Consider the following 16,502-nt stretch of genomic DNA (forward strand, 5'->3'; position numbering starts at 1 on the left):
TTTCTTCTAATATGTAACTTTGTAAATCTTCTTTTTTTTAAATATGGCCTGCACAAAATCCTGTCTTTTGAAATAATGCCGGAAACTACTTATTAAAATAAATTTTTATTATTTGTTTATATATTAATTTACACTCTATCGAAAAAAACGACATGCTTTCCAAAGAGTAAACAAATACTTATGAAAATGTTTCAGAAAAAGTTTGGAACACGTTTTTAAAAATAATTAAGTAATGAGTTAAATCGCTTTTTATTGAAAAAAGACGTAAATTTTAACATTTAAAAAATGTTTTTAGGTGTATATAAATGCGTTATACAAATAATTATTTTTTATATTTAAAAAATTTATTTTTTAAACATATAAAACATGTCTTTTTATAAAAAAAAACATTTTAAATGTAAAATAAATTTTTTAAATATAAAAAATAATTATTTGTATAACGTATTTATATACGTCTAAAAACATTTTTGTATATTTGTGTGATAAAATCTCATATGTATAAAATTGTTTATATATTAAAATATGTTTTTAATATAAATATTAAAAACATATTTTTAATATATAAATAATTTTAAATAATTTCATACGAGATTTCATATGAGATTTTATCACACAAATACGCATACATACATCCGCTCATGCGTTTGTGAGAAAGATATAAAATGTTACATATATTAAATCATTAAATATTAAATATTAAAATTACATTTTTAAACATAAAAAAAATTATGAATTTTATGTGAAATAAATCTTTTTAAATTTTACACATTACATATTTTTTATTTTATTACTTAACACGGTATACTTTAAAAATTTTTAATTAAATTTCAATAAAAAAATTATTTAAGATTTTTAAAACTTAACCATTTCTTTATTTTTCACAAAATTCAACTTATTTATTTATAAAATAGTTTTGACATTTTCAAGAATTTTGTATTTTTATTTATCGAAGTTTCTCAAATGTCATATATTTTACCAGTCTTCTATGTGAAAAACAATTTAGTTTTCTGATTTGACATTATTACAGTTTCTATATGCATATTTGTCAAATAATGTAATGTTTTTTACATTATTGTTATTTATTTTTATTAAAGAAAAACACTAGCAACAATCGAAAGCAAACTGCCTGCCGCGGACGAAAATGCCGAGAAAGAACGTCATTTCCGTAAATTTCCATGAACCTCATGATTTGTTCAAAAAATCTACATTTTCATAGAAATTGACCATTATTTGGATCACTGCACAAGTTAAAAAATTTACAATAATATTTTTTTAGTAAATAAAAAATATATTTTAAAAATACGATAAAAAATCCTATACTGAAAACCGCAAGCAAAAGTGCAATAGAATAATTTCTGTGAGCAAATAAGCGAAAAAATAAACAAATCGGCAATAGAAAATTAATAATTTTCAAACAGAAAATTCATGAAATTATCAATGATTACAAAGTTATAAAAATTAAATAACTTATGTTTTCAAACTTTGTTTGAAAGAATCTTTAAAACAGAACCTTTTAAAAAATAGGATTTTTTAAATTTAAAGAGCCAAACATCGGAAGAATTAAAAAGATGAACGCAATGAAATAGATATGCAATTGTTTTTACTTGTCACGGCGAGATCACAACCTTTAGCGTTCTCGAGTGACCACTTCGGCGGTATCTCACAGAACACATTCTATTGAGCTTTCTTGCTCAATCTGAGCTTTCTTTTCGATATCTTACGATTTTTTATTACAGTTATTGAAAGATATTGTTGTGAATAGTGTGCGTGTGCGTGTGCGTGTGCGTGTGCGTATGCGTGTGCGTGTCGTGTGCGTGTGTGTGTGTGTGTGTGTGTGTGCGCAGTGATTTTAAGAAACTACTACTGTTTTAACGAAATTGTAGTTTCTATAAAATCACGAGATTTGCGGAAAATTGCGGAGATAGCGCGCTTTATCGGCGTTTTTCGTTTGCGGTTGTTGGTTTGTTAACAATAAAATGTTTTTTATTGTTGCAAGTGCTTTTCGTGGAGCATCAAAATGGAAAACGATAATGTAAAGAACATTTCGATATTTGACAGATGTGCATACAAAAACTGTAATAATGTTAAGTCAGAGAACTGTAAATTATTTCGTTTTCTATGGAAGATTGATGAAAGATTTGATATTTGGATAAAAAACTGCGGTATAATAAAAATACAATATTAAATAAATATACAATAAAAAAAAATACAAAATTCTTAAAAATATATAAAATATTTGATGGTAACAAAAGCTAAATGTCGTGAAAAGACGACTGTTTTAAAAATTTTTAGTAATTTTTTAAATAAAATAAAATAAAAATTTTTTAAAGTACAATTTTGAAATAAAATTTTTTATGTAGCAGTAAAAGCTGGACTTTAATTGTATAGTAACGGTGAGCGCAGGACAAGGAAAAATTGTATATAAGTGCGAGCCGCATATATATAAACTACAAGTAAAATTTTCCCCAACGCGATTGTGCGACAGCGACTCTCCGCTCAACTTCTAGTATCTGGTTATATAATGAAATAATTAATAAATAATGCAAAATATTTAAAAATATTTAAATCACATTTGAAATTTATATTCTTTTTAATAAAAAAAATTGTATATTTAAAAAATATATTTTTAATACTTAATAATTTAATATGTATTAGATTTTATCACATACACACATACACGCACGTGCATGTGTGATAAAATATCATATGTATTAAATTATTAAATATTAAAAATTTGTAAACAAGTGTTTATACGACCAAACTGGCAATTTATTGTTTGATTATTATATCACGACGTTTCGACCATATGGTTTGGTCCTTATCAAGTGAAAGTTATAATTAAAAAGTAGAAAGAGAAAAATCGAAATGTCAAACTGATATTGTGTCAACCACTATGTTTGGAATACTGAGAACAACTATTAAAAATTTATTTTAAAAAAAATGAAACATTTTTATTTAAAAAAATCATGGGAGTTTAAAATATGAAACAAATTTTTTAAATATAAAAAATTATTTTTTAAATATCTAAAAGCATTTTTTCCAATGTCCAAAATTTTTATTTTTTTTAATAAATAAAAATGACAACACTATGTATTCGATGAGCTCCTCACCGATTCGAACGGCAATTTTTTTATGTATAGTTCTCGATAAATAACCGCTCATGTTAAAGCGAGAGCGCACATTTCTCAAGCATTCGTCGAAAAAAAATGCTAAAGTTTTTCTAGTGAATCTTAAGACGTTGCGATGAGTGATTATTGAAGTAAACACATGGCTCTGCCATGGTAGAGCTCTTATCTTTTAAGCGCAAAATCGCAGGATCGAATCTCGTTGTGTGACGATTTTTTTCTTTTATTTTTTATCTTTTTTTTTGTTTCCAGCATCATTTTAGTATTAATAAATAAATATTACGCGAGTTTTATTAATTATATTTAATATTTAACATTTTATTTCATTTTATTATATATTTTAAGGAAATTCGTCGACATTGATGTGACACTTTTCGTCGACAAATTTTTTTTTAAATAATAAAAAAATAAAAATTAAAATTATATATGTAATATTTATTTAATAATGCTAAAATGTTGCTGGAAACAAAAAAAAAATGAAACATCGCAATATTCGAAAGAAGCTCGAAAAAAGAAGAACATTTGTAAACATAATGTAAACAATTTTTAAATGGAAAAAAAATCTAAAACCAGTTTCGAGAACTATGATAAAACCAACTATATAAGGCGACTAAAGAATATTCAAAAGAAGAAAAAGATTTAACAAAACAAAAGTTTTACTATTCCGCAAGTACACTATTCACGGCTGAGAAAAACTGGATTAAATCTTCCATCAGAAACTCCTGTCAGAAATTGAATATCTGAAACAGAAATACGACCAGGTTTTTGCTAGGAAATATTTCATAAAATTAAAGAAAATTTGTCCAAACTACCACCTTCTCAGAAAGTTTGTTGTTTAAAATTTGATGAGATGTTAATAAAAAAATTTAAAGAATACAGTCGAAAATATGACATCATTGAAGGTTTAATAGATCTCGGACCTCTAGAATGACGCAATGAACTATAGGAACAAATTTTATTATTTTGCCTTGATAGCATTAATGCGGAAAATCCTTGGTGGCAAATAGTAGCATACTTATTGACCGGAAGAAATTCAACACATAAAGAGCTTACTCAACTCATCAAAATATGTTTAGAAAAATTAAAAAATGTAGGGGCAAATATACAATTAATTACATGCGACCAAGGTGGAGCAAATAGAAAAGCTTTTAGGGCCAATTTCACCACCTTCGGTTAAGTTAACCGACGGTTAAAGTCAGCAGGGTAGCAACAGAAAATAGAGGTGAAGGAAAACCTAACCAAGCATTCTTATCATTTTAATTGCCACCCTGTTGATTTTAACCATCGGTTAACTTAACCGAAAAGTTCGGTAAACTTCACCTTCGAGTGATGAAATTGGCTCTTAGTAATTGGAAAATTTCTCCACAAAAACCGTAAAGTTTCATTAAACAATGAAACTTATTTCTTTTGATTGGCCACATTTTATTAAGCGGTTGATTAGCCAGTTAAGACCGCACAAATATATTTATGTAAATGGCGAAATCATTATGTCTTTTCATGACCTATTTGCAACATGACAATTTGATAAGAAGTTGAATACTTCGAATTTATTGTGTCACGTCCGCGTACTTTTACCCAAACAATTTTGAAGTCATGAATGTTAAAAAAGCATTTCAAATGTTAAGTACAAGATTTGTTGCAACAATATCAACAGCAGGCCAAAGTGATGTATTGAAAAGTTTTTCATGGAAAGCATCTGCAGAATTTGTTTGCAAAATGAATAAAGTAATAGATGTTATGAATATGTACCATTTAAATAAGGAGAAAGGAGAAAAGAGTCCATCAGATATTAATTCAATGGCTGAAGAAGTATTAATATCTTTTATTGAATGGTGTTCGAACTGGAGTACTTTGTACTTCTTGAGTACTCCCAACAAAATATCGAGACCTCCGTGCTTTGATGGAATGATTATAACTGTGCATTTTATCAACGTAATCGTTCCATTAAACAAGACTATCCATATTTCAAGCTTGCCTTGTACTTTGTAATCAGGATTCTGTAGAACATACATTCGGAAAAATTAGAGGACGCGGAGGATTCAACTCTAATCCAACTGCCAGAATAGTACAGCTAATGTTGCGCCACATTTTATCAAGTGGATATATTTATGGAAGTCAAAGGGGAAATGTAACTTGTCAAAACGTCTTCATTAATGGATGATACATCGCTAGTTCATAGTGAAATGGAAACTAACAATGTTTCATTACAAGAAGAGTTTATTTTTTCAACTGAAATGGAGGATTCTGAAAATCTCATTGTGACAGCGAGCTTTTGAAAAAATTACTCAATATTTAGAACAGAATTATTTCGATGACAATTTAAAAATAATTAATACCGACAAAGATAATTTAAATTTAACAGAATCATATGAAAGAAATTGCAAGAATGCAATTGCATATTTCGCAGGATATATTGCTTGCCATGGTTATGAGACTTCAAATGCGACAGTTGCCGTGAAAAAATTTGAAACCGATGGAAAGATAAAAAAAAAATAAAATCTATATTCAGTTACATGAATATAAACACCAAGCCGAAGATGAACCTGAAATAGAATGGTTATCAAGGTCAACGGATTCATTTTTAAATAGTATCTTTCTTCAACTTGAATCAATCAACTCATATTACAAGAAGTTTTGGCATTTAAAAGATGTGAAGAAAAAACTCTTCGAGATTTGTGTAAAACACGTCCAACATGCTGATGATGATTAATTTAATCAGATCAATGAATGTTATCAATATAGGATCAAAATGTTAGATTTCATATTAAGAGTTAAGATATATGCGATTGCAAAAAAAAATAACAATATAGGAAGAGAGAAAATAAATACAGCATCTGGAAAATCAAAAAGAAATAAAGACAAAATGTCAAAAGCTAAAGAATATATGTAAAATCGCCATATTACATACATAAAATTTATGGTCAGTGTTCATAGTCCGTCCCTATTTCAAGATGATCTTAGTAGGAATGTCTTAATAAGATGCTAATTCCATACTGTGATTGGTCTACATCTGGCAAGACGTAAAAGTTTGTTGGGTAAATATATATAGTTTATTGTACAATCTTATATCACATTAAATTTAATTGTTTTTACAAAATATTGTAATATTTGCAGGTCAAAATATAAATTATTTAAATTGACTGGTTTTATGGAATACGAATGTGCGTCTAACAGATAGCTACAGAAGAATAGATTTGAAATGTACATTTTTCAAACTTCAAACAATGAACTCCAAAGCCTCGCATACTTCTTAGAAAATGTACAGTGGGAACATTTGGAAAGAATAAGTTTCAATCTTATGATATTATCAATATTATAATGTTAATTTACGATTTAAACATTATAAAATATTATTTAATAATTTAATACCACTTTTATAGGAAATACCACTCTTTATAGGAAATCATATCTTATCAAAAGCACAGTATCAAAAGAACTGCCAATTCTAGAAGATCTTTGTATTCACATTAACAATGGAATCACAATGGAAGTTGAAATTATAGCATAACAATCCTCAATATATGGAGAATGTTGGCGAATTCGACTCTATCTTAAATGATCCACCTATACTGTTACAATTTATAAAACATCTTAGAAATGCATTAAAGTATTAAATATTTTTATATTATAAATATATTAGGATACTTATATTATATTATACATATGTTAGGTATATTAGCTTTTATATTATATATTATATTAGGATTAGTATAAATTTATTAAAAATTTAATTGATAAATTTAAAAAATACTAGAAGATAATTTAATACTAGAATTGCTTTTTTTAAAAAATTTAATTTAAAAAAAAATTAAAATTTTCCAATTCATTGAATTTATTATTTAATTTTTTAAACTTTTATTAATAAATTCAATTTTATTTAAAGAAAAATAAAGTTTATAGTATAAATGGTAAAATTTTACAAAAGCGGACCCAGCCGGGTGACCTCCATTAGGACACCGCCCAATTGGACACGCATTATTGAACACGTTTTATTAGACACTGCTCGATTGGACACCGCACAATTGAACAAAGTTGTAAATTCATGTGGAATTTTGCATTGAAAAGTATATGCGGAGACAGTACGTTCCGCTCCTCTCCTATGGAGGGGGGGCTCCACTACCATTAAAATAAGACATAAGATTGTCTTGAACCTCGCTTTGCGTGAAAAATTGTAAACCCATGTGGAAACTCATTTCGCATTGAAAAATATTTATGTAGAGGCAATATGCAGTGATGAGCCAGAATGCCCATGCTAGCACATGCAACCGCCACAATAGTGAAAGGGATAGCGCACACAAGCGCAAATCGTGTATGTGTGAGCTCGGTACTTCGGCTGACTTCGGACAGTAGAAGAGGATAGATATACCATTTTCTGTTTCTCTCCTTCTTATCGAGCCGGCAACGAAGACCGCGCGCGATGCAGCTTGCTTCTCTATTTTCGCTTCTTGCTATGCGTTAAATATTTTTTCAGCCTTTTTGTATGAGATATATTATCTATTATGTAATATAGTTTTATATATAATATTATATAGTTATTATATATAATATATTATTATAGTTATTATTACATTTTGGCATACATTACATAAATTATTACTAAGTTATAACAACTTACAAAATACATACTACATTGTAAAGCAAGGTCCACCCTGCCTATTGGCGGGATGGGGGCGGGAGGGGGGGCCAAAGCCCTTCCTTGTACTTCTCCCCCGTGTGTGTGTGCGCGCGCGCGCGCGTTCTTCCTGTCCATGCATGTACTTTGATATATTTCAAACTTTAAATAATTAAATAATTAAAAATTAATTATAAACTAACAAACAAAAATAAATGCACTAACGCTAATCATCTACAAACAAAATACAATCAATTTCACATTTATTTTTGTAATTTTACAGTACATGTCGGCTTTCAACAATTAAATAATTAAAAATTAATTATTAACTAACAAACAAAAATAAATGCACTACATTCATTTACAAACAAAATACAATCGATTTCATACAGAATTATTTAAAAAAAGTTAGTCGTCGGTTAACATCATACGAATCGTCACTCCAACTGATCCTTAAGATGCGAATTCATGAGATGCTCATTTCAGCGATGCATGTAGTCACGTGACTTCGACTCGACGCTAGTGTCAAGAAAAAAGAAGTTGGATTTTTTCAATTTTAGCGTCAAGCTGTATTGTTGACCAATATTGACGCTATAAATTCGATGCTAAACTTGTTTCATGCGTTTTTCACAATATAGCATCAATTTTAATGACGTGACCTATTTGACGCTAAAAATGAGCGTCGAGCGTTAAGCGGGGAGCACATACTTTTGCATAAGCACATAACAATAAACATAAGGAAATTGATTGGTTCATTTTCTTATGCATACATTTGTGGACCAATCAATTTCTTTATGTTTATGGTTATGCGCTTATGCAAAAGTGTGTGCTCCCCGCTTCAGCGTGAAGACACCTTTACCAGAGAGAAGCCTGAGAGCAGTCATCCCGGCGTTTTTCGTACGATAGTTCTCGGTCCCATACAGCAGCGCCTCTACGCTTTTACGGCCATAGAACTACATGGCCACATTCATTTTCAGGCAGGATAAAACAGCTGAATGGTTCATTTCCGTGCTACGTTCACTTTTCAATTTTAGTTTATGTCTGTGCTACTTTTCGATATTATCAATAGTGGTAGTACATTGATCGCTAGACAAAAAGAGATAATTGCGCCATCTTCGTCTTTCTTTCATCGCGTATGTGTGTAGCGTTCATGAAGGCACAAGCACCGCATGTTAAACACACGGATGCGATTGTTGGGAGTTGAGATGAGATAATGGCCTAGTTTACAGCGATAAACTTTAATACGTTAAGTATTACACTGACCAATTATAGTATTAAGTATTACACTGACCAATTATAGTATTAAGTATTACACTGACCTTCCTCTAAAGAATAAAATAATTACGATTGGTCAGTATAGTATTTAGTACGTATTAAAATATATCAGTGTAAACTAGGCCAATATCAGACAAGCAGCGACAATAGCATGCTATCCTTGTTTCTCTGGCGTATCTCTTTATAACTGAGATATGGGCTGAAAATGCTTTTTGGCCTTTTGTGAGAGAAAGCAGTAACGCAATAAGGCTAATAAGCACTCACTTTTCGCAAATTTTATACTTGCGTATATACATATGTGAATATATATGTTCAAATTATAATTAAAATTATACATTGCAATTGAATATTTCATTGTATAACTTTAATTATAATTTGAACATATATGATGTATGTATGATGATCAATAATAAAATAGTCGAATAATAGATAACAGAATGAACAAATACAAAATATGTAAGACACGCAAGTGCTTATTAGACTTGATGATTTATTGCTTTGTGACTATTGATATATTTTGTGTATCATATCAACGGAATAGAGAAATTACATAAAAATTATTTGGTTGTCATTTTTGTATAAACTTTATTCTGCAAATATAACAAATTTTAAAAATAATCATATCTTTCAATTGCATACGATAAATTTAAATAAAAGACCATCAAGTGTGCCTGGTGGGTCCAGAGGTAATTGGAGAATGTTTATCAGTTATTTGATTGCATCGAAAATAATTACATGTATTATTTAATTCATATGGTTATTTTAATTCAGCCAGTTATTACTTTATTATTAAAAATACTTACAAGATTACATTAAAAACTCATGGTCTTATAGAATTTAGTATATTATTCGAAAAAAGTTTGCCACGCGCTATTGTAGATAAATAACTCTCTGCGTTGTCAATAATAAAACATTAATTTTACAATAAAATATTTATTTTAGTGTTCTTGAAGCAATTACATAAAAAATTTATACATTTTTGATAATAAAACAATAACTGGATGGACTAAAATACCGCTCAGCAAATTTTTTTTCCAGTCACACTAAATCCAATAAGACCAGCGGCACCACTGGAAATAAGCGCAAAGTTAGCGGAAAGTTAGCGCTGGAAGTTCATATTTTTTAATAATTAATAGTTCAAACAATTGCTCCCTAATTGCTCCGTCAGAATTCACAATTGCTCCTATTTTAAAATTAATATTTTTTTTAATATTTACAAAAAACGTAAAATAAATTATTTTTACTCAAAAATATATTTTTAATAGTTTTTTGCAACTATATCTAGCATAAAACGATTGCTCCATATTGCTCCATCATTATTTTTATGATTTATTGCATTTTTTATCAAAAATTAACAAATTAATCATTTCTCAAGCGACGCCGCCGCCACTTATCGGCTGTCTATCTTAATTACAGGCTCAGAAGCCAACGGCGAGAATATTCAAACATCTCAAAAAGTTTAATCAACATTTCTTATTGATTTTTTGGTAGAATAATTGCTTCTTTCTTGTTCTATTATAAAATTCAAAATCACTCCACTTGTATAATTAATTCTTTATAATATTTTAATCATTTTTACTCAAAAACATATTTTCAATATAGCTTTTTACAATTTTATCCAGCATAAAATGATTGCTCCTTAATTGCTTCATATTGATCCATTATTATTTTTATGATTTATTGCATTTTTTATCAAAAATTAACAATTCGTATGTTGTTAGCTGACGACTAACACTTTTTTAAAATAATTATGTGTGAAATCAATTGTATTTCATTTGTAGATGATTGTAGTGCATTTATTTTTGTTTGTTAGTTTATAATTAATTTTAATCTATCAAAAAATTAATAAGAAATGTTGATTAAACTTTTTGAGATGTTTGAATATTTTCGCCGTTGGCTTTGAGCCTGTAGTTGAGATAGACAGCCGATAGATGGCGGCGGCGTCGCTTGAGAAATGATTAATTTGTTAATTTTTGATAAAAAATGCAATAAATCATAAAAATAATGATGGAGCAATATGGAGCAATCGTTTTATGCTAGATATAGTTGCAAAAAACTATTAAAAATATATTTTTGAGTAAAAATAATTTATTTTACGTTTTTTGTAAATATTTAAAAAAATATTAATTTAAAAATGGGAGCAATTGTGGATTCTGATGGAGCAATTAGGGAGCAATTGTTTGAACTATTAATTATTAAAAAATATGAACTTCCAGCGCTAACTTATTTCCGGTCTTCTTTCATATCACATATTTATTTCAGTTATTGTTTCTTATTCTGACTGCAATATTACTGAGAGGACGCTAGTGCATAACTTTTTATAGTAGAGTATAGAGACTATAGAGTATCTCGTCGGAGTTCGGAGTCGTCGGTGGCTAACATCAGACGTAGCCTGACAGAGACAACGGATATAGTGAGATCTGTACGTCAAAAACTCCGAACGGTTGGTATTTTGAAGGAGGGTCCATTTTAACCTCTTCCAACTGGAGTTGGATTTGATCGCACGGAATTCAACATGTTGGCCCTTATTAATCGAATCTTGGATTGGTTCAAGTCTCTCTTCTGGAAGGAAGAGATGGAACTCACTCTTGTCGGTCTACAATACAGTGGAAAAACTACCTTCGTGAATGTCATAGCGGTATGTGAGTCATGGATTTGTTCTATTTATCTCGCACGAAGTCATTTTCGCAGATGTCAGGTATTAGAATGCTATTTGCAATTGATATTAAAACGAAACGAGTGAAAAATCAAGAAAACAATTTGAGAAATCAATGTCTCTTATATCTCTTATATATTGAGGGTTATATTCAATAATCCCTTCGAAATAACTCCATGCTGCTAATGTAAATCATCTTTGCATACGCCCTTAATGTCAAATTTAATAGTACATTCAAAATTATGCTTCGATTTAATGCTACATTCGAAATTATGATCGACTGTAATAATTATTAAATTGTTGCTGCTTATTTTTAATTTTTTCTTCTTGTTCTTTTTTCTTTTTTTCTGTTATCTTTTCATCGTTATATTTTTTTCTGCAATAATATCAATATGTAAACAATTTTGATTCAAGTCGGTTTGTTATTTTATATTGCATACAATTAATTTTTCTTGTAAACCTATAAATTAAAAAATTAATTTGCAAAATTTGAATATACTTAGTAATATAACATTACTTAATAATATAACATTAATATGCGAAAAATTAAAAATTATTTTAATTATTATGTTATATATTGGAATTTCTAATAATTATATATATTATTGTTCTCTCAAAGTTGAATAACAAATCAAAACAATTTTTCTTTTTTGTGTATCTAGTCGGGGCAATTTAGCGAAGATATGATACCGACTGTAGGCTTTAATATGCGTAAAATAACCAAAGGCAATGTCACTATAAAAGTATGGGACATTGGTGGTCAACCAAGGTTTAGATCTATGTGGGAAAGATATTGCAGAGGAGTAAATGCCATAGTTTATATGGTGGATGCAGCTGATTCAGAAAAAATCGAGGCAAGTCGTAATGAATTGCACAATTTATTGGATAAACCACAATTGTCTGGAATACCAGTATTGGTTTTGGGCAATAAAAGGGATCTACCTCATGCATTGGATGAGAATGGACTCATAGAAAGAATGTGAGTTGCATATTAATATTCTGCGAGCATGTATGAATACATATATGTGTGTGTGTGTGTGTGTGTGTGTGTGTGTGTGTGTGTGTATGTGTGTGTGTGTATATATATATGATGATACATATGTTTTAGGAATCTATCTGCGATTCAAGATCGCGAGATTTGTTGCTATAGTATTTCGTGTAAAGAAAAAGACAATATTGATATTACGTTACAGTGGCTCATAGCACATTCGAAAAGTGGTATTCGCTAATACTCTTTGAAAATATCCTATTTGTTAGTATCGCGACGAATCTTTGATACTGATAATAGTATTGGGATCAATTGTAAAATGAGCGTATTGGCCAAACTTTGTTCGAAACTGTGTCATTATTGTAGAAAACTACTTGAGCTTTAGCTGATCTAAGTTGGATGGTGCAAATACCATGGTAAAATTAAAAAAAAAAAAAAATTGTGCTTGTATGCCAAGAATATGCTCGTGTGATTTATACCATAAGGCACTCACTTCCCACGAGCACATTAGTAATAAGGAACAATTTTTTATATTTTCGTTCATAGGTAAGTCCAAAAATATATTCCAATACTTAATAACAGTTAAAACTAATTAGTATCTCTGTATTTTCTATGATTGCTGCTATTGTAAAGCTGAAATAACATTAACATAATTGCAGTTAATTATTGTGATATTATAGTCTAGATGTCGGTACTCTGATTTCTTGTACTCTCAAAAAGATACCAAGCACTTTATGTATAAATTAGAAAAATAGTAGCTATTATATGAAATGCGCAAAGATATCACTATTGATTATTATAAAACTCTAATTACACCTCGAAAAACTTTAATAACAAATAAAAACAATGTATTGCAAACATTATTTTGATTCCTTTCCACTTTGAGAAAGATAATCCTAGTCCATACTATTCTCATACATAACTTATGTAAAATTATGGGTGCAGCAGATTTTAGAATAAAAATATTCGTCAAATATTTCAGCAGATTCAGCTGTATTTCCTAAAAAAACATGAAAAACTTGGAATTTTTAGGAATTTCTTTTGTACTTGGAATAATTAGGGAATTTTCATGGAATTTTATTGGGACTCAAAAATAAAAAAAAAAAAAAAATTCTCTGAAAATTTTGCTCATTGCAAACAGTCGGCAAGCCAAGTGAATTATGTGTTTAAAATATATTGTAAATATATATCTACTTTTGTTTATATATTCTATCTTAACAAAATAGTATTTCTTTATTATAATTTTTAGTTATAAAAAAATTAAAATCATGCAAATAAAAAATGGTTTTTTTTTTTCAGTACGTTTACACAAATCTTGCACTTGAAATTTAAGAGATTCTGTGTTTTTCTTATCTATGAAAAACGTTAGAAAATGCATGCAATAAAAGACTTTATTTTGAGAAAGTTGCACTAAAAAAATCTTTATAATATTCTCTTTATCTGGAATTTTAAAAATACCTGGAAGATCACAGAATTTTTTTATAAGATTTGAATAGACATCCTGTTCATAAGAACTAAACCTATATAGAGGATACTAAATAAGTGATTTAATATTATTTAAAAAAATTAAAAAAAAAACAAAAACGTAAAGCAACTCGAAAGATAGATTAGAAAACATTGTAAATAGCTCTAAGATACAGCTCTGCTGTAAGATCGTTTATGAGAGTTGATTTTATTAGAGTAAATAAATTTTATTTATTTTGCTGAGATACCAAAAGAAACAAATTTTTGCATATTTTTCATTATTTATTCTAAGTAATTGGTTTCTTTTCCTTTTCCCTCTATCTCTATGTATTAAGTATTAGAGCTACCGCACAAGCTTTTCTGTAACACGTTACGTTACGTTAAGTACTGATCGTACGTAATCTTAAATTTCAGTTAACGCATAAAGAAAAACATAACGTAGTGATGCTTTTGCTATGTACGATTTTCTTTGTGCGTTGACTGAAGTTTAAGATTACGTACGAATCTAAGTTTACTTCAGTACTTAACGTAACATAATGTGCTACGGAAAAGCTTGTGTAGTAGCCCTTACATGCACATAAAATACACTTAAGTTTTTTGTAATGCAATTTTCTATGCGGCTTAAGTCTGCTTCAAATTACTTAAAACAATACAAGTCATTATTTTCAAATAAATATCATAGGTTGAATTCATTTTTTGTTTATAAAATTATGTCATTGAGAAGAGCTATTTTGTATATTATACATGTTGAATCATTTTGATATATTGTTAGTGTAATATTATAATGTATGATTTAATTCAAAATATGCATTTTTTAAAAACAGGAAAAAAGTAAACTACATACACAGAAGGGACAAGTTTTAAATCCAAATTACGCTGAAGCTTCAGCTATATTGAATTTCGTTTATATGGTGATACAATATTTCATTTTCTAGCGATGTTCGTTACAGCCAACTTTTGTTATATTTATTAGCTACACATGTGACTCACTCTTAATAAAGTAGTCACAATAATAATAATAATATATATTAAATTTACTATAAAAGTTCCGTTACATGTATAAGAATTTTTTATATGTATATATATATATATATATATATATAAAAGTGTGTGTGTGTGTGTATATATATATATAGTCCTTTATCATTTTTTGATCTGAGCTTTTTTTTCGTTGTTATACGATGTTAAAGTTAGCTAATCAGCTCCCATCTATACAGCAGAAAGCCGTCTCTTTACACTAACCCCGGATGTCCCTCCTTTGTTTTCCATTGTAGACAGACGCTGGTTAGCTAACTTTAACATCGTATAGCAACGAAAAGAAATTGTCAGATCAAAAAATGGTAGACTTTCTTTTCAGTTCACTGTGCTCTATCCGCTCACGAGCGTTGTCACAGGTGCTCTGGGACACCTTGTGTATATATATATATATATATATATATATATATATATATATATATATATATATATATATATGACAGAAAAAAATCTCTCCTCAAGGTATCATTATTAACGACTTGCGGATACGTGTACATTGTAAAGATAGAAATGATATCGTGTCTTCTATTTCATAATGCGTATGTTATGATTCAAAGTTATGGATGGAGTTATACTTTTCCACCAGAGACAAAAAATATGTTCATATACATACAATGACATTTATAGTCAAAATTCGAAGATCAAGTATCATAGTAGAATATACATTGGAAGAAAATAAATAATTTTATACAAAATGTTGTATAGAGAGAAAGAGTATGTATAAGAGGTAAAGAAAAGAGGAGGGGAGGGAAATGTTGGAAAAATAAATAAATAAATGTGAAAATATAATAGAATATTTTTTATGAAATTTTAAAATAATTTTGTTTATCAAATTCTCGATTAAGAATACTGCCACATTATCATTTTTTCTTTCATATACATAGAACATCGAGCAGGAAATATTTGAAAAAAAGATAAATTTTTTCTTAATTTAATATCAATGTTTTTAAAACTAAAAATAGCTCCAAGAAAATGAATTAATATTTTTAAATTAAAAATAAACGGAAGAATATAAACTTTTATTATAAATTTTTATTATACATATACTTAAGAAAACATAATATAGGTGAACAATGTAGATTTAATTAAGTTAATTTCAAGTAGACTTTACTTCTCAGCAAAATTTTGAAATTATAATGCTTAATCACAATATTTAATATTAAAAAATGAACTATCAATTGCGACAAGTTAACTCGTATAACTTTTACTAAAAGATGGTTTTAAAGCATATATATGTGTCCTTCAAATACTTTCCAGTATCCTGTATACTATAATCTATCTTTATACCGATTATGTTATTATGTCAGCTTCACAGAATTAACCCATTAAAGTCCAATTTTTATTAAT

At 28.4% G+C, this 16,502-nt stretch overlaps 1 protein-coding gene across 2 annotated transcripts; it reads left to right on the top strand.

The window, feature by feature from the left end:
• Positions 1-11,348: 11,348 nt before the first annotated feature.
• Positions 11,349-13,514, top strand: LOC126852291 (ADP-ribosylation factor-like protein 8B-A). Of its 2 annotated transcripts, none has more exons than XM_050596953.1 (3): positions 11,349-11,710; positions 12,331-12,647; positions 12,777-13,514. In XM_050596953.1, the coding sequence occupies exons 1-3, from the start codon at positions 11,528-11,530 to the stop codon at positions 12,895-12,897; spliced, it is 621 nt and encodes a 206-aa protein (XP_050452910.1). In that variant the 5' UTR covers positions 11,349-11,527; the 3' UTR covers positions 12,898-13,514. The 2 variants fall into 2 exon arrangements, with proteins under 2 accessions (XP_050452910.1, XP_050452911.1); XM_050596954.1 differs by having other exon boundaries at positions 11,353-11,650.
• The last annotated feature ends 2,988 nt before the right edge of the window (positions 13,515-16,502 follow it).

The sequence above is a fragment of the Cataglyphis hispanica genome, chromosome 10 (genome assembly GCF_021464435.1).
Source record: "Cataglyphis hispanica isolate Lineage 1 chromosome 10, ULB_Chis1_1.0, whole genome shotgun sequence".
Taxonomy (NCBI): Eukaryota; Metazoa; Arthropoda; class Insecta; order Hymenoptera; family Formicidae; genus Cataglyphis; species Cataglyphis hispanica.

What these genes read in the sequence shown, in the direction of transcription:
- LOC126852291 (XM_050596953.1), top strand. Translation starts at nt 11,528, where the DNA reads ATGTTGGCCCTTATTAATCGAATCTTGGATTGGTTCAAGTCTCTCTTC. An exon ending in GTCATTTTCGCAGATGTCAG is followed by an intron (nt 11,711 to 12,330) that starts GTATTAGAATGC and finishes TTGTGTATCTAG; the next exon opens with TCGGGGCAATTTAGCGAAGA. An exon ending in AATGGACTCATAGAAAGAAT is followed by an intron (nt 12,648 to 12,776) that starts GTGAGTTGCATA and finishes CATATGTTTTAG; the next exon opens with GAATCTATCTGCGATTCAAG.